General features: G+C 35.9%; 1 protein-coding gene across 1 annotated transcript; it reads right to left on the minus strand.

Annotated features, from left to right (window-relative positions):
- Positions 1 to 287: 287 nt before the first annotated feature.
- nags (N-acetylglutamate synthase) lies at positions 288 to 22,122 on the minus strand. Its single transcript, XM_051717577.1, has 8 exons — positions 21,752 to 22,122; positions 19,470 to 19,756; positions 14,958 to 15,171; positions 13,480 to 13,660; positions 11,562 to 11,601; positions 7,027 to 7,158; positions 2,347 to 2,529; positions 288 to 2,095 (listed from the first exon to the last, which is right to left on the minus strand). The coding sequence occupies exons 1-8, from the start codon at positions 22,115 to 22,117 to the stop codon at positions 1,918 to 1,920; spliced, it is 1,581 nt and encodes a 526-aa protein (XP_051573537.1). The 5' UTR covers positions 22,118 to 22,122; the 3' UTR covers positions 288 to 1,917.
- Positions 22,123 to 22,518: the final 396 nt, after the last annotated feature.

The raw sequence follows: 22,518 nt of genomic DNA on the forward strand, positions 1-22,518 counted from the left end.
TCCACTGAAATTGAATACAGCTTATTACATTGCAGAATAGCCATGTGAAGGGTTGTGTGCCATGATGTCAGAATTGTGATTTTTACACCAAAAGAGTTGGAAAAGGGAGAGGCCTGCTTGCAATTTGAAAAATGAAATATGTCAGTAACCAGTAAACCAGTTTTTCCGGTGGATCCAAACTGGGTTAAAGTTGGCATTTGACAGAAACCAGGTCCACTCTTCAAGACACAAGAAACATTTAATCCAAAAATGAATATTCAGTTTTAAAAAAAAGTTATTTACTCACACTCATGCCATTCCAAACATGCTGTTATTTTGTCTGGAACATAAAAAGCGAGAACTTCTGAAAAATCTTTACGCAGCTATTTTTCTTACAATAAATTTCATGGTCATGACGTTTGATGTCACTGACATCCAACTTTGCTTGAGTCACGCATACTACCTTGGAACATATGACAAGTCATATGAACTACCTTTACTTTTTTAGGATGTTTCTTTATCTTTTTAGAGCAATGTTATGGTCCCTGTGAACTGTCATTGTATGGAAAAGTGCTGTATAAAGATTCTTTAAAAATTCTCCTTTTGTGCTCAACAGAAAAAAAAAAATAACAGAACAAGGGCGTAGGTTTGGTTTGAATGTTAGTAGAGACATATTACAAGGAGAATAATATTCAAAATGTTGGTTTTAAGAAAATGTGAGAACATTAGTCTGGTAATATAGGCAAAATAACATTATTTCCTCATATAGGCTACTTAAGAAGGCCCACAACATTAAATATTAGCCTAATTTTTTATTATTATTATTATTTTTAAGAACAAACAGTTGTAGCTAGTACTGGCTAGTTAGGTTCATTCTACATAAAGTATTTAATTTGATCTTATATGATTATTTTAATATCAGCCAAAGAGTTCAATTTAAAGTTACACCAATCAGCCACAACATTAAAACCACCTGCCTAATATTGTGTAGGTCCCCCTCGTGCCACCAAAACAGCGCCAACCCACATCTCAGAACAGCATTCTGAGACGCTATTCTTCTCACCACAATTGTACAGAGTGGTTATCTGAGTTACCGTAGACTTTTTCAGTTCGAATCAGTCTGCTAATTTATTAGGGTTTACAGTGAGGATAAGAACTGACCACTAGGGCTGCAAGATTTGGAGGAAAAAATGACTTTTGTGGAAAACTTGTTGGATTATTTGACAATGTTATGCAATGTGATAAACCCAAGATTAATGTATCAAAATGCAATTAAATTGTTTTCTAGTAGATCTACAGTACATTGAGAAAACAATGATATCCAAGGGACATTAAATGGCATTTTGTAAAATGTATTATACAGCATTAAACAAATGGAAATCTAAACAAAGTTTGTGCCAAATTAACAAATTAATAAAACATAAATCCTCCACTGGGCCGCATTGCAAAACTCAGGACATTTTTTTTTATTAGTTATGCAAGAAAAGAATGCTTGTTTATATCTATTATTTTTAAGGATTGGAACTAAAATAAAAATGGAAATCCACCATGTAATCTCTAGAATGTTTTTTTTTTAATTCAGTAATCAAAAACGACTGTAATTGATGCATCCTGAACAGCACTGAGAAGAGTAACAGGTGGCACATGACAACACAATTTCTGCGCTGCTCTAGAAGAGGTGGGACAATCATTTTAACATGAATTATGATACTAAGAAACTTTAATAATCATTCAAATGAAAATAAATATACAGTATAAAGTTTAAGTTTTCTGATTTTCTAGAAGTTTGTAGGGACATGTCTATACCAACCTACCTAAATCTATGCCCGTGAGTTAGAAACCACGTGAGGGGGAGTAAATAATGACAGGATTTTGTTAAGCTACTCAACCATCCAGATAAATTCACCCCAAAGCACTGTGCACGAAATGGGTTTGATTTTATGTTCCTGGGGGTGACCGAAGGGATATTGTTTCTGTTGTGGCGTGAAAGCAGAAGGAGTCGGGAAGGTGCTTGGCATACTCCACCAGCTCATAAGACTCACGGATATCCGGAAGACCAAACCAGAATACAATCCAGTGACCATTGACGAAGCTGCCGTCACAGTGCTTGAAGTACCTGAGGATTAAAATTAAGAGAATTACAGAATTAGTAGAAGAATAAAGTAAAAGAATTAGAGAATGAGAGAATGGTTAAAGATTGGGAATTGCAACAATAAAACATAGTTTATAGAGAAATAATGACAAAATTATGATTGAGGAATGATGACAAAACTTTCATTTTGAATGAACTATTCCTTTCATTGTTTGCCCTATTCTGTACTGAGTTGTGTCCAGTGGTTAGGTGTTGTATGTGGAGGACTGACCCACCAGGAATTGATGTGGTTAGTGGTGCGGGATCTCCAGAAGAGCTTGCCCAGGTCCTGACGAATACACTCCCACAAGATCTGGCCAGTGCCCTGCCCTTGTTTACTGCTACTGACCACAAATTTGTCCAGGTATGGAGTGCCGCCGTTCACAGGCTCTGTGGTGATTATTGCTGCTGCACTGTACCTGCACAAAACAGAATCGCAGGCTTAAGACACTCATATTCTGGGATCAGAATATTTCAGAACTATGAGCATTATTAATTACATGATAAGCTGGATCAAGTCAGGGTCAGAAATTTAGGGTGGGTTGGGGCAAAAATGCCACCAAAAATATCCCCAAAATTCAAAATGTGGAGGGAAAAATATGCCATTGTTATGAAGTATTTTTTATTTGTTACATCTGATATACTGTATAGTTATATCCTGCATGGTAAATACTAATAGTTATCTCAAATTGTAAAAAAAAAATAGTTTACTCAACTTAAGCTACGTTGTTTTTCTATTCTTACCAGTTAAAATTTAGTTACCGTTACTCTCTAAACCCTAAAGCTGTCATTAATAGAGACATTTAAATGGTCCTAATGAAACAATACTTGAACATTTGTCACATTTTGGAATTATTTTGGAAGTTAATTTAAACTTTGCTTCGAGTACAACTAACTCAAAATGATCAAGTACAAAATTGCAGCTGCGTGGAATACCCATAAGCCCTTGCGCTTGAATAAATAATATATTTTTGGTCAAAACAAGGGAACTTATGTAGAAAATAATAATTGTTATCTTTAAATGTATACAGTTTTAATTCTTATGACTATTGTTGTTGCTTTGTTGTAGCTGGTTGATAGTTGTGATTAGTCTGAAGTCACCATTAGGGTGATTAGTGTGACCTCTGGTGAACTTGGAGTTTGTGAAATTTAAGCCATTTATTTTTAGTCAGTTGTACTTTACAAAATTGCAGATTTATGTGCACTAAGTACTGAGAAGAATCCAATGTGCCATATGGCTAACTGAGATTCCAGTCATAATTTCCCTTATACTGTATAAGACATGCTATAACAATGATACTTTAAATCACAGATGAGTTAAGTTTACTTGTAACCAGTTAACATTACTTAACATTCTGTTTACTCGAGCCAAATAAGTCTGTTTGCTATAAGCTCAACTAATTAGATTTTACAGTTACATACTATGCCATAAAATAAGAATTGATGTTTATTTAATTCTTAGGGTAAGAGGTAAGACACAGTTTAAGTTTCAAATGGTTAGAAAAAAAATATAAGCCTCTATAAATGTAAAAAGAAATGCCCCTAAAAAATCTAATCCAGGGGGGCACATATTACCCCATAATGTGTTTCTGACACTGGGTCAGGTTCCACTAAAAATAGCACAATTTGTCAATTTTGTCAGTAAGCCATAATTATTGCCTGAGATTACATTAGATTAGATTTGATAAAGTTTAGGTTTTTTCTATGAATACAGTATATGTGATATATACACTATAATATACTAAGCTGCACCCTGCTGAACAGATACACACTCTAAAACATTTTTGTAAATCTATGGCAAAAGTCTAACAGCAATCTACTGTAATTCTAAATACAACAGTTTGCTGTGAAGAAATGTTACATTCTGGGAGATGGAAAGCAGGCTCATTGTGAAGTGACTAGTTTAACAGTAAATAGCTGTAATCTGCAAAGCATTTTAGGAAAATTAACATTAAAAATCCTTGTTTCATCTTGGCAAAAGCAATAGTGACGTTTTGAACCATATATTTAAAACCCAAAGTGCAATAGAACTGTGGCATATTCTTAGTGTTCATGCTGTTGACAAATTAAAAACAATCCTGGTTAATATCAATTAAATTTTAATTATCAATAGTTGTGTTTTGTTTGAGGTCACCATTATGGTGATTAGTGTTACCTTGATCTGGCATCTTGGACCTTCTCTATCCTTATATAATGTTCTTTTGGCCAGTGAAATTGTTTTTTAGAAATTGGTTGCTCAGTGTTTACTTGGAAGACAAAAAGCAAAACTTAAGATCAGACTAACTTGCAAATGCCACTATATGTGTCAGTTGTGTATGTCATCATACAGTACATAAATATTATAATTGTGTGGAGTGGGATGTGGTCATGTGTCTGTCACTGGGGAGAGAGGAAGCGGTAAGGGCCATCACCTGGTGATTAATGATGCGTAACACCTGTGTATCATTACAGTGACGACGGAGATGGGCTTGAAAAGCCACTGAGAATGCCAGTGAGAGAGAGAGAGTTGTGTGAAGCTGAAAAACCACTTCTTTATTTGTGAAGCCTGAATCTTTATTAGTCAAGATGAAAAGCCTGTTCACTGTTTGTGAAGCTGAAAACGCTTGAATAAAAGCTGTTCTACCTGGACTGCCACCCCGCTTCTTGTTGGAACTCTTACAAATTGTAAGCATTTAAAGAGAGCTCTGCAATGTGATTTTAGGAACTGAGTGTTTGTTGTTTCTTATCACAGACCACACACAGATATCAACACTCAGCATTCAAAACTCAACAATGGTGACAATCAACAAACATACAAAAAAGTAACATACAGATAAAAAGTAAAATCTGAACATTAACACAAGTAACTAAGACTGCAACAAAAACAGCAGCAAAATAAACCAGTAAATAGTAAAAAAATCCATGTAATTTCTTCATACAGCAGTGCATGTTGCATATTGCTAAATTACAGTTGGATACTGTTGCTGACAAACAGTTAATTTCAACAACAGTCACGCACCATATTTTTTTTTTTTTTACATTAGAATGCTGCCGACTATAACTGCCAGTAATTTTCTGTAATTTAACAGTTATTTTTTTTTTTTTACAGTGTATTGGTAAGCATGAAATTGGAATATGGACAATGAAAATGTTTCAAGATTTTATGTTCATTCAAATGTACGCAAGGATGATTTTGTAAATATCAGGGTTAACAAACATTTTTTTTTTCCTTTCCATGACCTTTCTAGTCATTTATTATTGCTCAATTAATATTTTTAATACAATACATGCATCAAGTATTAGCTTACCTCCTATCCAACACTTTATTTTAAGAACAGAAAAATGTAACAAATTTGGTTACTCATTAGATATTTATTTATACATCAACACAAATGACTGACTGGCGAAATTAGAAAAAATTTCCTATTTCTAAAAATTTCTAAATGCTATGATTTTCCCAGGCCTGAAAATTACTATTTTAAAATTCCCTGATATTTCCAGGTTTTCCATGACATGGCAATCCTGACATATGCGCTCACTGAGCACTTTATTAGGAACACTATGGTCCTAATAAAGTGCTTGATGTGGTCTTCTGCTGCTTTATTCCATCCACCTCAAAGTTCGACATGTTGTGCATTCTGAGATACTATTCTGCTCAATACAATTGTACAGAGTGGTTATCTGAGTTATCGTAGCCTTTCTGTTAGCTCAAACAAGTCTGGCCATTCTCCGTTGACCTCTCTCATCAACAAGATGTTTCTGTCTGCAGAACTGCAGCTTACAGGATATTTTTTTATCTTCATTCTGAGTAAACTCTAGAGACGTGCATGAAAATCCCAGGAGATCAGCAGTTACAGAAATACTCAAACCAGCTCATCTGGCACCAACAATCATCCCACGGTCCAAATCACTGAGATCATATTTTCCCCATTCTGATTGTTGTTGTGAAAATTAAAGGAATAGTTCACCCAAAAATGAAAATTTGCTGATAATTTATTCACCCTCAGGCCATCCGAAATGTATCTGAGTTTCTTTTTTCATCAAAACAGAATTTAAGACTTTTAGAATTTCATTTCAGGCCTCCTCCTCTAGACAGTGCCAGTGAATGTACTCCATTTTTTGACGGTCCAAAATGCATATTAGGGTGCATCAAAATAATCAGGAAGCGCGTCATTGTTTACAAGAGAAACTTGTGACGTTCACAAACCAAAACAGTCCAAAACAATATAAAATAAAAGAAAAAATAATTTCTAAATAATAATAAAAAAAAACAATGTAAAGAATGACGCGCTTCCTGACTCCTCCTCCACGTGACGCTTGACCTTACCAACAAGCTTATGTCATCCCTCTCATGAGCGCACATCACAGTACGGAAGCAAACATTTGTAGTTAAAAAGTATATAAGTATTGTTTTGTTTCTAAAAACAATCAATCATTTGCATTCAGAAGAACTTTATTTGTCGACTGGAGTCATGTGGATTATTTTGATGCACCCTAAATATGCATTTTGGACCGTCAAAAAATGGAGGACATTCATTGGCATTGTTTAGAGGAGGAGGCCTGAAATGAAATTCTAAAAGTCTTAAATTCTGTTTTGATGAATAAAGAAACTCAGATACATCTTGGATGGCCTGAGGGTGAGTAAATTATCAGCAAATTTTCATTTTTGGGTGAACTATTCCTTTAACTGAAGCTCCTGACCCGTATCTGCATGAATTTATGCATTGCACTGCTGCCACACGATTGGCTGACTAGATAATCACATGAATAAGTAGGTGCACAGGTGTTCCTAATAAAGTGCTCAGTAAGTGTATCTCTGAGTTGCATGAATTGTGCAATGAGATCAAATGAGTCAGAGACACCTTGTCAGAAATCAAGTTGCTACTTTATTAAGGTAAAACCAGATCTTTAGGTGTGTAGAAAAAACATGTTCTTACCCCTCAGACAGGTAAATAGAATGCAGTCTACCCTTGAGCGCTGCTACATAATCCTCTTTCAGCTTTTTCTCAAAAGATTTGTTAATTAGTGCCAAGAGGCGGCCCACATCAATGTCATCAAGGCTGCTGTATCTGTGAAGAAGGAAAACATGAACACCATAAAAGAAGTGCATATGACTCATTCATCATTTTCCAAATCTTCTAATGCCATATAATAACTTTGTTTGAGAAACTGACAAAAATTTAAGTTTATTCTCTGGTGATATTCCCCACTGCCAAAGCTCTAAAATCTCATTTGTGGTTATATTTAGATTCTCATTACAACAGGTTTAATGTACTGATGCCAAAATGCTAGTGGTTTTTGCATGTGTCATAACCAAATTTGATGTACAAAAGTGAATATGAAGAAAAAGATTTGAGAGCTACGGTGGAGGGGAAGGATTTTCTGTGTATAATGGCCCAAATTTTGGTCTGTTCCTCTAAAGAGCTATTGTAGTGCTTCTAAAAACTCTTAATCAGATCACAGACACGGAGCAATGACACCCAGACTCTCTTATTATTATTCTTGGAGATTTTAACAAGGCAAATCTCACACATGAACTGCCCAAATATAGACAGCACATTACATGTCCCAGAGACAGAAATACATTGGATCATTGCTACACAGCAATAAAGGATGCATATCGCTCTGTCCCTCGAGCAGCTTTGGGACTCTCTGATCACTGTCTGGTTCATCTTCTTCTGATCTACAGGCAGAAACTAAAATTAGCTAAACCCGTAGTAAGGACTGTAAAGAGATGGACCAATGAAGCAGAGCTGGAACTAGAAGCCAATTTTGACTGCACTGATTGGAATGTTTTTGAGGCTGCAGCCGCCGACCTGGACGAGCTCACAGATACTGTGACATCGACATCAGTCTCTGTGAGAATATGTGCATTCCTTCAAGGACTTATTTAACATACAACAATGACAAACCATGGTTTACAGCAAAACTTGGGCAGCTTTGTCAGGCCAAAGAGAATGCTTACAGAAGTGGGGATAAAATCTTGTATAATTAGGCCTAAAACACAGTGACAAAGGAGATTAGAGTGGCTAAAAGAAGCCACTCTAATTCTGAAAAGCTGAAAAGTTCTCAGCTAACAATCTTGTATCAGTGTGGAGAGACCTTAAAGACATTTCCAACAACAAGACACCAGCTACAGGCGCTGCTGATACAGTTATACTCAGCAGTCATTGAGTCTGTCCACTGTACTTCTATAACTGGCTGGTTTGGTTCAGCTACCAAGTCAGACATCAGAAGACTTCAAAGGATAATTTGGACTTCTGAGAGGATTATTGGTGCTCCCCTACCCACCCTGCTAGAACTGCACACATCCAGAGTGATGAAAAGGCTTGTAAAATCATTCTTGACCCCATTCACCCAGCACACTTCCTTTTCGAACTGTTGCCCTCTGGCCTGCACTACAGAGCACTGAGCACCAGAACAGCCATGCACAGGAACAGTTATTTCCCTCAGGCCATCCACCTCATGAACAGCTAAAACTGCCCCCACATACTTTCCTTTTTGTCAATACAACCATGTGCAATATTCAATCAATATATTCCTACTTATATCTATATTTCATTTATATTTCATTTATACATATCCTACCTCTTCTTCAGTACATTACATCACCTGCACATAACTGTATATAAAATATTTGAACAACATTATTTCTCTATTGTACATGTCTCTTTTTATTTATGTTATATCTTATTTTTATGTCACTATATGTATATCTGTTTAAAAGTGTATGTTTATATGTATGTTTACTGTATATGGTTGCATTCTCTTTGCACTGGAAAGCTTCTGTCACCATGACAAATTCCTTGTGTGTGTAAGCAGACTTGGCAATAAAGCTCATTCTGATTCTGAAATACAATGCACACGTGTAACATGACAGCCGTGGTCACTATGAACTTTGTAGACTTTAGATAGAACATTTTCATTGTGTTTCACACAACAGCATATGGGTTTGGAACAAAAGGAGGGTAAATAATGACAGAAATTTCATTTTTGGGTGAACTATTTATTTTTCATCCATTCTGAAACCACCTGATTTTAAAAACTGACAAACTGATGAGGAAATGCTGTTAACAAAGCCCATTTGATGTGTATTTGCTTAATCAAAGCTAAAGACATGCTTAGAATGATTCTATTGTTACACCTGAGATTTACCATCTCATTCATTTGCATGTATGTGCCTCTCTAAAAGAGTGCTTTGAACCAACAAACATCCTGACAAAAGATTTATATGCTCACCTGATGGCTCAATGCAAGCACTGGAAAAAAAAAAAAAAAGAAAAGAAAAACTCAGCCAGCATGCTAAATGTTCTTAGTCTGAACAGTTAACTCAAAAAGGTAAAAGGATAGTTTACCCAAAAATGAAAATTCTCTCATCATTTACTCACCCTCATGCCATTCCTAACCAGAATGTTTTTCATTCTTTCATGGAATACACAGGGAGATGTGAGGCAGAATGTTAGGGACTGACAGCCTAAGTCACCATTTTTAGTTTCACTGTATGAAAAAAGATGCATTGAATGTGGATGGTGACTGAGGCTGTCAGCGATTTGGAACAACCAGATCAAGCTGGGATAATATGAATCATCAGGTTTTTAACAAAACTGTGGAATCCATGTCAGCTCAGGTGCATGCTGTCATTAAAGCGAAAGGGGGGCATACAAAATACGAAGAAACACTGAAATTAATGCAAATTTAATTTAAAGTTTCACTCAAATTGTTTATGCTAATTTATTTGTAATGAATTTTTCAATGAAATTATTTGTAATGAAATTAAAAATTAAAAAGAGCAGTATATCCACTAGTGTTCCACTAGTCAGACTTTTGGACCTCACTATTTATAATGTATGACAGTGCTTGTATTGCTCCCTATGAATTACACAAATAAAAAAGAGATTCAAGACTATTGGAGAAAAACAGTTGTATCCCAGTGGCTTGCAGCTGATTTGCAAGCATCTTAACCCTTGTGTGCTGTTCATAACAGGTGCATTCTCGTTGTCTTTGGGGTCAAATATGACCACAAACTATAACCGTGTAATTTTGTACCGTAATCATGGAATTTTTTTTAAAACAAATGTAATAACATTAACTTCACAAATCTAAAAGTGGGGTTGTGGGGGTTTTTTTTATTTATTGTTTTACCTTATGTAACTCTAAATTACTAAACTACACCATTAATTTTCATATAAAATAAGAACATGTTATGTTTATATTCACTTCAGTGAAGATCTACATTTCTGAATTTCATTCAGGGAGAAAATATGTAAAAGGGTGTCAAGCATTAGGGGCAGATTTCTGCCATCTGCATGATTTTTTTTTTTAATTTTTTTTTTTTAATATTTATATTTTTTTTTATTAAAATGATCTGAAATTACAACTATAACCAGTAGATGGCTGCAGAAGTCCACTCATTTGCTTGGTTGTAGCAAACATATTTTTAGACCTTATCACAAGTTATGCATTTGGATATATATTAAGACTTTATCAAAGACATTAAAAAATAAACATTTTTGTCAAAGTTTAGTTGTTGTTTTTTTTCTAGGTGTTTTGAAATGTCATTTTTAAAATGATGCTGCAATATCATTAAACCATGGTGTTACAAAAAGAATACTTAGAGTAAGATTTTTGTTACCTATCATTTGTTTCAAATATTCCAATTCAATAAATCAGTAAATTCATACAAAATGTCAATAAAACCAACAGCAATAAACAGAAATGCACAGGAATGAACAGTGAAGGTGCAGCCCCCACCCCACAGTGTGTGTGTGTGTGTGTGTGTGTGTGTGTGTGTGTGTGTGCACGCGTGTGTGTGTGTGTGTGTGGGCACGCGTGTGTGTGTGTGTGTGTGTGGGCACGCGTGTGTGCTGGTGTGCATGCATGTGTGTGAGCATGCTTGGTGTGTGCTAAGTATTATTGTCTCACCCTTTCTGTGTGTGTGTGTGTGTATGCGAGTGTGTGTTCTCCATTGTGAATGTGTTATGTTCTCCCCCTTAATTTCTGTGTGTGTTCTGCATTGTGGCTGATTTTATTTGACAAGTTTTATAAAAATATGCTCTGTTATAATCTCATCTATTTATTCCTGTGTGTGATTGTGATTGTGTGTGTGTGTTCTGCATTGTGGATGTGTTATAGTATCACCCCTTCATTTCTGTGTGTGTGTGTTTTCTCCATTGTTGCTGATTTATTGATTTTATTTGACAAATGAAAAAAAGTCTGTTTTATCGTCTCACGCATTCATTTCCTATGTGGGGTCAAATTTGACCCCGAACACCACAAGTGAGTTTTTTTTGTCACACCAACAGAATCCAGCCCAATTTTGTGTGTGTGTATAGATAGCAAATGTAGGAAAAGTAACCAAACCTCATGCCACTGAGATGAAGGAAACCATGTTTTTTAAAGAAGCAAAATTCAAAAGGGGAAATTTTGACCCCAAAGCTGCATAAGGGTTAAAAAGGAATACAAAATCACAAACCTGTGGATAGGATCTCCATTTTTAAACAGGGTGCCTGAACCTGAAAGATGAATAAAAGCAGTTTAGGTTAAAGACATGTTTTCTTGATGATGTCATAATGTGGGTTTAATAGGTGTCATTTACGGATGGGACCGGTGGGATTGGGACATGTCCCTATCGCTTTTTGCTTTTGTCAGTTTGGTCCCCATAACTTTTTGTAATAGCTTTCGTCAGATAAGTGTCTAATGCCGAAGAAAAATCTCCAGTTCTTCAGCAGGAGTTTCCATTTCATTCATGTGCATTACAATAAGTAGCGATGTTCTCTGGTGCATGATGCGCACTCAGCTCGCTCTGCAGCTCACACTACTTTCCAGTTAAATCACAAAGCAAAATGCAAATAGATGTGTCACCACTCATGATATTCATCCACTGACGTACAGATGCAATCTTTGTTTACTAAAATATACAGTTATTTTTAGGGCAAATTAGAACTAAAGGTGAAAAATTTTATCATGAGACCAATCAGTCATCCTTGCTAAATTTTACTGATCCATGTATTTATCCACTAATAACATTTATTAGTATTCATGAGTTTAGGCACTTAGTGACATCACCCCCCACCACTTTTTAAAGCAAAGTGACGCCCTTGGGGTTTAAGAAGATATTATTTGCAGGGTTGGGGAGTAACGAAATACATGTAACGGGAATACGTATTTAAATACAAAATATAAGTAACTGTATTCCACTTTTATCAAGAAAATTCACGTTAGATCATAATTTCTTTTTTTCTAGTAAGATCTTTGAAATTAGGGTAAATCGTATTCTTGATAATAATTTTTGTACTGTTTTCCAGTAAAAATATCTAAAAATCCTTAAAACAAGATCAGTTAGATTGATCTTGTTTTAGAAACAACACTGTATAAGATATTTAGGTTTTTCTGAGAATGCATTTTTAATATGTGTATTTTGTCTTACTGTACTGGCAGAGTTTTTATAGTCAAAACAAGTGAAAAAATCTACCAGTGCTGAAGAAGTAATCCAAAGTATTTAGAATATATTACTGACCTTGAGTAATCTAACGGAATACATTACAAATTACATTTTACAGCATGTATTCTGTAATCTGTAGTGGAATACATTTCAACAGTAACCCTCCCAACCCTGATTGTATGCTATCTCTAATCAACCTATTAACCATTACAAGAGGACTCATGAAACTTGTTTTAGAAAAGTGCTTTACCTCCACACCCTTGTTTACATTTACAATATTGAGTAATTCCAGTGGGCCATGGCAGCAGGATATCTTAACAAAAGACACTCCTTTCAAGTTCATTTGTGAGCTATCTCTGAATTGCTGAATATAAATGCTCTTTTGACTTCCTACTCAAGTTTCATGAGATACACAATGCAGAAGTCACATGTATCGTGTGAGAGATTTGGCCAGTTGTGTATGTGCAGTTGCTCAAATATGAATTAACTAACTGTGATATAAAAGATCTGTAATTATTAGGTGCTGTTTGAATGCCACACATAAAAAGACTGACAGATATCACTGAAACAGGTTTCCCATGGAGCGACCCTGACTTTTTTAGTCAATCAAAAATGCTCTCTACCTGAGTCACAGTTATTTTGCACATTCGGATTTAATGGCATTGGGTTTGTTGAAATTTTTTGAAGAGCTGGGATTTGGAGAGGGGGCGTGCTGATAAAGTTAGCAAAACTGCTGAAATTGCTCACAGCACCTTTAAATATGAATCTCAAACCACTAACCATAGTCAGTGATTATGAAACTTTAATGATATAAAAAGTCAGTTTTTACATAACAATATAATTTAAAATTATAATTATTTAAATAATATTAATCTGTGAGGGTGTTTTTTTTTTTATCACACTTATACCTATGGGTCTATGGGTTAGTGTATGGGTGTGTTATTTACACCTTTATGGCTGAAGAGCTCAGTTAAAAGTGTATTAGCGGAGGTGACTACGGCAGAGCTCTCGAATGGCAGCTGGCTGAGCAGTTGGGCAATAGTACAGACCCTTCTGCGTTCCACGTCACTCAGCCATTCCGCAGAACTCAGGCCTGGCAAATCTCCTGGCAATGATATAAGACCCAATACCTAAAACATAAACAATGAATTTTACAATGAACAATTTGGAAACGTGAATGTGTTTTTAAAGAAGAATGTGTGTGTAGGTGTGTGTGAACAATAACATTTTACTACACAATTCTTCAAAAAAGTGCTAAACCTTTATTCACTTTGCAGCCTATTGCACTCTGCGGGGTGCATGTAAAATTAAAAACTGTAACACTACCACCTTGTGGAAAGTTAAAGCTACTGAAATCTGTAAATGGTCTGCTTGAACGTTTTTTTAAACTGAAGCATAATTAATATTGTGCTCTTGACTAATTTATAGGTGCAGGACACTATGTACTGCTTTATATGTTGTTTATTAGGTTCTGACAGGAAAGCAAAATTTTGATTAATTTAAAGTAATTATATATCTCTCAATCCATTACTATGTGTTTGTATAATGTGATTGAAAAGTATAACATATTTGGCACAATTTTTATACTGTGTGTCTTTTTATGTGCCAACAAAACAAGCCTATTATCATAAACATTTTATTTTTGAAATCAAGATAATGATTTCTGGTTTCATAATCATGTCTTACCCCTATTGAAAAAATGAAGCCATTACCCTTAATTGAATTTGAGAAAGTTTTTACAAGCAATTTAATTCTGTTTACTCAGATTAAGTAATTTTCATTGAGCCAACTTAATTTAGTTAAATTAGGACAAATCAATGTACTACAGTAGTTTTAACTCATCTTTATTAGGTTATGCACACTCAATTGAATAATGTTTAATTTAATTAATTTTCTTACATTGGTCCAACTTAATTTTTTATTAATAAAGAACAGCAAAACTGTTGCATTGTCAATTTGATAGTAACTGCTTATGGAGCAAAGCAGCACTCAAATCAAACCACTTGAACATGAAAGTTCATCCTCAACTTAAGCACAAGCGCCAATCTTCACCACAATATTAACCCTCAAAACTCAAGCCTAGACACTCTTTTTAAATACCAGTTTAACAGAACATTAAACATTACCAAATCTCCTCCTATTCTCATCTTGTTTAAAAAAATGCATAAAATAACACTTAATTTCAACATTAATTCACCCCATCCAGTCCCACGCTAAGTATGCTGGGAAATGGAAATCCCCTGCCCAGTTTCATCAATGCTACAAAAAGTATTTATGTAGTCCCAACTCAATGGATTAAGTAAACGTACATTTTAAAAAGTAATTGGATAGAACGCAATTAAATCAAGTTGTGACCAAATGTTCTAGAATTGTGTTGCTTTAGTAATTAAGTAAACTGAACAACATACAAAAATCCTTTTTTGGTACCTTGTTGTTTTGGTTGCGCAGACCCCCTGAGCTGTTCAAGAATATGACTTTCAGAGGCTGCAGAACCTGCGAGATGGCTGCCATCACCTGGATCGAGCTGAGAATGACAGAACGACCTATGGAGTCGCGGCCTACCGGACAGACCAGCGGAATGGCTCTGCAGTCCAGAGTCCACTGCAGCAGAGCTGAGTCCACAAGAACCAAAGGACCACCACTGATATACAGTATGCAGAGAGAGCACAGAGAGAGACAGTGAGACCAGAGACTCAGAAGTCTCTGAATACGAATTGTTGATGTGGCCTAAAAGAAGTCCAAGAAGTCCAACTGGTTTTGCTTCATGATCCATTTTCACTGGACATCAAGTGATGATAAACATTGTTTATTGTACAAAAGTAAACAAAAAGGTCCTTAAAATTAAACACTAAGATTACTTAAAAATTGTAATGAATATAGGCCCAAAACCAAAGATTAACATGACATTGGCTACAGAGCATGTGAGCGGAGCGGAGCGTTGAGGTGATAATTCCACCTGAGCGGAGAGCGCCTTTTTGAAGATTCCGCTCCTCTCGCTCAGGCCGCTCAGTGCCGCTTGCTCAACCCAGAATGCTTTCATGATATGCTGGTTTGGGAATCTGCGAAATAAGGTATAGGCCTGATGTTATGGAGCTCTAACATTGTTTCAGTGAATTTGCAAAAAACAAAAAATAAAAAAAAACGCAAAGGATAAATCAAAGCTAAGAACGAGGAAATCGAAAGGGAGTGTGGAGAGACCATGAGAATTAGCAAATATTCCTTTTGGAGTCGTACATGTCACATTGCCAGAGAGCACGAGGATGTGTTACACGAACATGGTAGCGCAGCAATCACTTAATCGACCGCCTTTTGCTTGCTGCATTGGACAAAATCTCACTTTATGCAGGACAAATATTTTTTATTTGCTAAATCCATGGTTAAACCTTGCTGTACATATAAAGAGCACATGCATAACATATTCACAAGTCCAGGTTCACTTTATAATGCTTTAAAAATATAAAGGAAAAACAAAGGGGGCACATGGTATCTACTAATATAATAATTAAGAATTGATTTGTTTAAGGTATTATTTGAAGATGTTGATGACATATGTGCTAACAGAGAAATATTTGACTGATTACAAATGATAAGGAAGGTCTGGTTGACCCGATTATCTAACAGCTGTTGTAAACCAGTCCAAAATAAACAAGGAGATTTTATATACTAAAACACAACAATGCAATCACATAATTTCAGATGTGTACGTTACTAATCAATTGATAATTTAATAAATGTCGGCCTATAGTCTATATTTCACCCAGAGGGGCTCTTCAGCCCATGGGCAAAGGGGCAGTTGCTTGGGCCACTGAAGCTACCCCCTGTGTATGTGCTTGGAACCAAGTATACTACAGAGAAATTGAATGTCAGGGCGGGATTTGAGCGAACGCTTTTTTACGGTGAGTGTGAGCGGTACTTGAGCGGAGCGTCTGCTTGGGCCGTAAGCGGCAGGGCGGAGCACACACGTATGGAGCGGGTTGTTGAGCGCTCCGATTCGCTCACATGCTCTGATTGGCTAAAAAGAAAATTGGCAATTTAGTTAATGCATAAACAGCAGCAGAAGTGTGATTAACCAGACTAACACATGAAACAAACACTGGGCTAAATATAGCTGCAAGCAGCATTTATGGGGCCAAGCACACCAATGGCAAGCATTTACAGTTGAAGTCAGAAGTTTACATAAACTTAGGTTGAAGTCATTAAAACTCATTTTTTTTTAACCACTCCACAGATTTCATATTAGCAAACTATAGTTTTGGCAAGTCGTTTAGGACATCTGCTTTGTGCATGACACGAGTAATTTTTGCAACAATTGTTTACAGATAGATTGTTTCACTTTTAATTGACTATATCACAATTTCAGTGGGTCACAAGTTTGCATTCACTAAGTTAACTGTGCCTTTAAGCAGCTTGGAAAATTCCAGAAAATGATATCAAGCCTAATTTAGCTTCTGATAGGCTAATTGGAGTCAATTGGAGATGTACCATGTGGATATATTTTAAGTCCTACCTTCAAATTCAGTGCCTCTTTGCTTGACATCATGGGAAATTAAAAAGAAATCAGCCAAGACCTCAGAAAAAAAAAATTGTGGACCTCCACAAGTCTGATCCATCCTTGGGAGCAATTTCCAAATGCCTGAAGGTACCATGTTCATCTGTACAAACAATAGTATGCAAGTATAAACACCATGGGACCATGCAGCCATCATACCGCTCAGGAAGAAGACACATTCTGTCTCCTAGAGATAAACATAGTTTGGAGCGAAAAGTGCAAATCAATACTAGAACAACAGCAAAGGACCTTGTGATGATGCTGGAGGAAACAGGTAGACAATTATCTATATCCACAGTAAAAATTAGTCCTATATCAACATAACCTGAAAGGCTGCTCAGCAAGGAAGAAGCCACTGCTCCAAAACCGCCATAAAAAAGCCAGACTACAGTTTGCAAGTGCATATGGGGAACATGTTCTCTGGTCTGATGAAACAAAAATTGAACTGTTTAGCCATAATGACCATTGTTATGTTTGAAGGAAAAAGGGTGAGGCTTGCAACCATCTCAACCGTGAAGCATGGGGGTGGCAGCATCATTTTGTGGGGGTGCTTTACTGCAGGAGGGAATGGTACACTTCACAAAATAGATGGCATCATGATGAAGGAAAATTATGTGGATATATTGAAGCAACATCTCAAGACATCAGCCAGGGAGTTAAAGCTTGGTCGCAAATGGGTCTTCCAAATGGACAAAATGGCTTAAGGACAACAAAGTCAAGGTATTGAGGAGGCCATCACAAAGCCCTGACCTCAATACGATAGAAAATGTGTGGACAGAAATGAAGTATGTGCACACAGGGAGGCCTACAAACCTGACTCAGTTGCACCAGTTCTGTCTGGAGGAATGGGCCAAAATTCTAGCAACTTATTGTGAGAAGCTTGTGGAAGGCTACCTAAAATGTTTGACCCAAGTTAAACAAAGGCAATGCTACCAAATACTAACAAAGTGTATGTAAACTTCTGACCCACTGGGAATGTGATGAAAGAAATAAAAGCTGAAATAAATCATTCTCTCAACTATTATTCTGACATTTCACATTCTTAAAATAAAGTAGTGATCCTAACTGACCTAAGACAGGGAATGTTTTCTATGATTAAATGTCAGGAATTGTGAAAAATTGAGTTTAAATGTATTTGGCTAATGTGTATGTAAACTTTTGACTTCAACTGTAGATTGAATATAGAATTCCAGTGATGGTTTTAAGCAAATTAAAAAGTCCTTTTATTGCTTATGAGTTATAACTTATCATTTTTGACCAATAGGTGGCGTTGTCACCACATTTATATGGTATTGCAAGGGCTTAGTCACAATGCTATATCTGAAGTTTCATGTCAATACACCAAAAGTGTTCAAGAGATACAGCCTCAGATCCTTATTGACATCTTGCCGTTAAATTAGTTGATGTGTTCAGTAGCACGGTTTGGTCTATAAAAAAGCTTTTCATAACTTTTTGTCATGAGTGTCTCTAGATTAAACACTTTTGTGCAAATCGGACTTACAACCTAGGAAGAGTTCAAATTTGGTATCAACGTACTCAGCATGACACAAGGAAGCTAGTCTCACGACAATAGGCTAAATTAATAAAAATGTATAAGCATTTCTTTGTATCTTTTACCACTAAGTGGTACTGTCCACAAACATTTTGAGTACCTCCAGGACATGGCCCCAATGACACCAAATTTTGAAATATGCCAATGCGTTTGTAATATACAGTAATTTAAGACAAAATTCATTTATTTTTATGCCAAACTATTCAGAAGTTATAAGACAGCCATTTTTCATATTTCTCGACCACTAGTTAACGCTGTGCCGAAACTGTGAAGGTACCCTCAAATCATGCTTGTGATGACATATACCAAGTTTCGTGTCAATAAAGTGTTGCAAAGATACAGCCTCATGTCCATTTTTGCATTCTCACTGTCTAATTTGTTGATGCGGTATACGAGAATGGTTTGGTTTATCATCATGAATTCCATAACTTTTTGTCATGATTGTCTCTAGATGATTCATGAAAAAGTTAGGGCAAATCGAACATACAGCCTAGGAGGAGTTCGAAAAAATAGTTTTGTCAGACAAGTCAAAATGGCAGAAAATCGAGTGGGTGGACCTTCGGTGCTTGGCCCCTAAACATTGTAGCCTATAATTATTAGCCATATTATCAAGTGACAGAGGAATTTGCCTATTTATTTTGCTCTCCTTACAATATACAGTTAAATGGTTATTTGCATTTTATTGTGTATTTAGCATTGCTTTTACTAAATGCCCATTAATCACCTGTTGTCTATGACTATCAGAACAGACCTGCAGCCCATTTTTTGGTCAAGACCCACAAGTTGGGAACCACTGCATTGAATAGGCAGATGTAAAATGGCCTGGCTGGCTGCTAACCTGCTCCCAGTCTGAGGTTCCTGCAGTTGTAAGAGGGCCTCTGAACTAAAGAAGGGCATCACATTGGCTGAGTTGTGCTGGAGTGCTTCTGTTAGAGCCTGACAATGCTTCACAACCAGTGTCCTGGAGAAGGATGATGTAGTCCCAGTTTTAGTGCTGTTCTCTTCCTCCATCTCTGGTGACAGACCCATCACCACCACAAGCTTCATATCCATCCGCTGCAGGAAGGACAGCCCAAAGGCCAGGCTGTGAACCATCTCACGACTTTCAAACACTGAAGTGTCAACCTGGAAAGGTAGAGCAGCCAAAACACAAATCAACTTTAGGTGTCTATTACTTGTCAACATCACTCTTCACAGTGACATATATGTCATCTTTAGTGGCCAATCCTTTGTAGATGTCTATTCATACTGTAAACCAAACAAATTCAAGACCACAGCAGTTCTTTCTAATAATGGTGTGGAATATGAGACTACTTGCATCATTTTGTGGATTACAAAGAGATTTTTTCCCCTAGTATTTCATACTCATGTCACTCTTGTTTACATAAGTTCAGTTTGGAAATCTTAAAACGAACTTAAATTTAGCACTTATTGTCAGCTCTTGTCACTTATGAACCCAATCGTTGTATGAATATCTCTATTATTTTGTATTCAACTTTCCGAAATGACATGACCCAAAAGAAAAAGCTGCCATCAAAATTTGAACTGAAAGCACAAAGTGCTTGCAAAATAACTACAATTACAACAAGTATAACTGTGATTTATCATAGACTATAAAATTGGAAAGAGTGTGCTTCTTTAAGGCTATAAAGAGGTCAGATGTCTGCAATATAGCTTGCCTAATTGGTTTAATTCTGCTTCCCCAGTGGTCCTGGAAAAAAAGGCTTCAATTGTCTGCAGAGTCAACAAACCCAATCAGACGAGAGAAAAGATCTGTACACTCATGCACAATTTAGGCAGCAGCCCGGTTGAATAGTTGAGTCCTCTCTCATAAAAGCTTCAAATTCTGTTTCAATCTGATAAAGTCTGGTTGCAATGTATAAATTTGTTGAAAATATATCAAACAGTTATTGCTACAAAAAAACATTTTAAATATTATTAAATATTATTATTTTATAGCCTATTTTGTAAAAATATATATATTATTTTTTATAAATAAATATTAATTAAATATATATTATAAATCATAATATATCATTAAACATTAATCGCTAAATATTAGTAACACTTTACAATAAGGTTGCATTTGTTAACATTAGTTAACATTAACATTGAACAATATTTTTACAGCATTTATTAATCTTGGTTAATAATTTAAACATATAGTAAACATTTTTTTAATCAAAAGTTGTATATGTTAACATTAGTTAATGTACTATGAACCAAAATGAACTATGAACAATTGTATTTTTATTAACTAACATAAAAAAAAGATTAATAAAAGCTGTAAAAATATATTGTTCATTGTTAGTTCATGATACCTAATGCATCAACTAATGTTACAATGGAATCTTATTGTAAAGTGTATTTATAAATTAATGTTTAATGTATAAATATTATAATAATTACATATTATATAATTAAATTAGATTATATGTATAAATAAATGCATTTTAAGACATTTAGCCTTTCTAGTTAATAAAAATACTAAATATAACATACAATTATAATAAAAGAAATATTTAAAAAAAAGTATATATATATATATATATATATATATATATATATATATACACACACACACACACACACACACACACACACACACACACACACACACACACTACCGGTCAAAAGTTTTGAAACACTTACTCATTCTTATAATATTTTTTTCTTCACATTTTAGTATAATAGTAAAGTCATCAAAACTATGGAATAACATAAATGGAACTATGGGAATTATGTTGTGACTAAACAAAATCCAAAATAAATCAAAACTGTGTTATATGTTAGCATCTTAAAAGTAGTCACCATTTGCCTAGAATTTGCAGACATGTACTCTTGACATTTTCTCAACCAACTTCTTGAGGTATCACCCTGGGATGCTTTTTAAACAGTACTGAAGGAGTTCCCATCTATGTTGGGCACTTATTGGCTGCTTTATTTGATCATTTGGTCCAAGTCATCAATTTCAAAAACATTTCAGTCAAGTGGTTCAAAACTTTTGACTGGTAGTGTGTGTGTGTGTGTGTGTGTGTGTGTGTATATATATATATATAATATTATTATTATTATTATAAAATTTTTTTTTTTTTTTTTTTTTTTGTCACAGGGGAGTACCTCCAGGACCGCAAACGCTGGAGACAAACCGGCCCGCTGAAAGTGCGTTAACCAGTACCGAGCTTCCCGGGGATCACCTCCAATTTCTTTGAGAAAAGCTTTAACATCTCTGTAGATCAGGGTGCGGTTGGACCAGGCGTTGCGGTCGATCGGTGAGGTGTAGTTAGGGACCTCTTGCTGGGTCCATGCCGGGGTCTTCCTCCCGTGCCCAGCGCTACTGGCTGACCTCATGCGCTGGTTCAGTGCGGACAGTCTCCGCTGATGATGACCGCTTTGTTGCTGGCGCAGTGCTGAGGGTTTCGTCCAAAATTGGCCAGCCATGACCATGGCCCTGCAACTGGACGAACCGCTGTTCACTTGGGCCATGGATGGTGGAGATGAACCTTATGGCCCTGAAACTTTTCTCTGTGGCTCGGAAACATGGTCCAGGCAGGGCAGCTTTGCTGAATCAGCTGTCATGAGTGGAGCCCGTTGCCATGGTCACAGGTGGGCGCTACCATTTGTCCTGGAAGCTGCTGAATGGAGAACAAACTTAGCAGCACGCTGTGCACACAAAGGACAAATGTATTCAATAATTATAATAATCATTGATGGACTTAAAGGGTTATTTCACCCAAAAATGAAAAATCATTTACTCACCCTCATGCTATCCCAGATGTGTATGACTTTCTTTCTTCTGCTGAAAGATTTATTTTTAGAAGAATATCTCAGCTCTATAGTTCCATACAATGTAAGTGAATGTTGACCAGAACTTTGGAGCTCCAAAA

The sequence above is a fragment of the Myxocyprinus asiaticus genome, chromosome 14 (assembly GCF_019703515.2).
Source record: "Myxocyprinus asiaticus isolate MX2 ecotype Aquarium Trade chromosome 14, UBuf_Myxa_2, whole genome shotgun sequence".
Taxonomy (NCBI): domain Eukaryota; kingdom Metazoa; phylum Chordata; class Actinopteri; order Cypriniformes; family Catostomidae; genus Myxocyprinus; species Myxocyprinus asiaticus.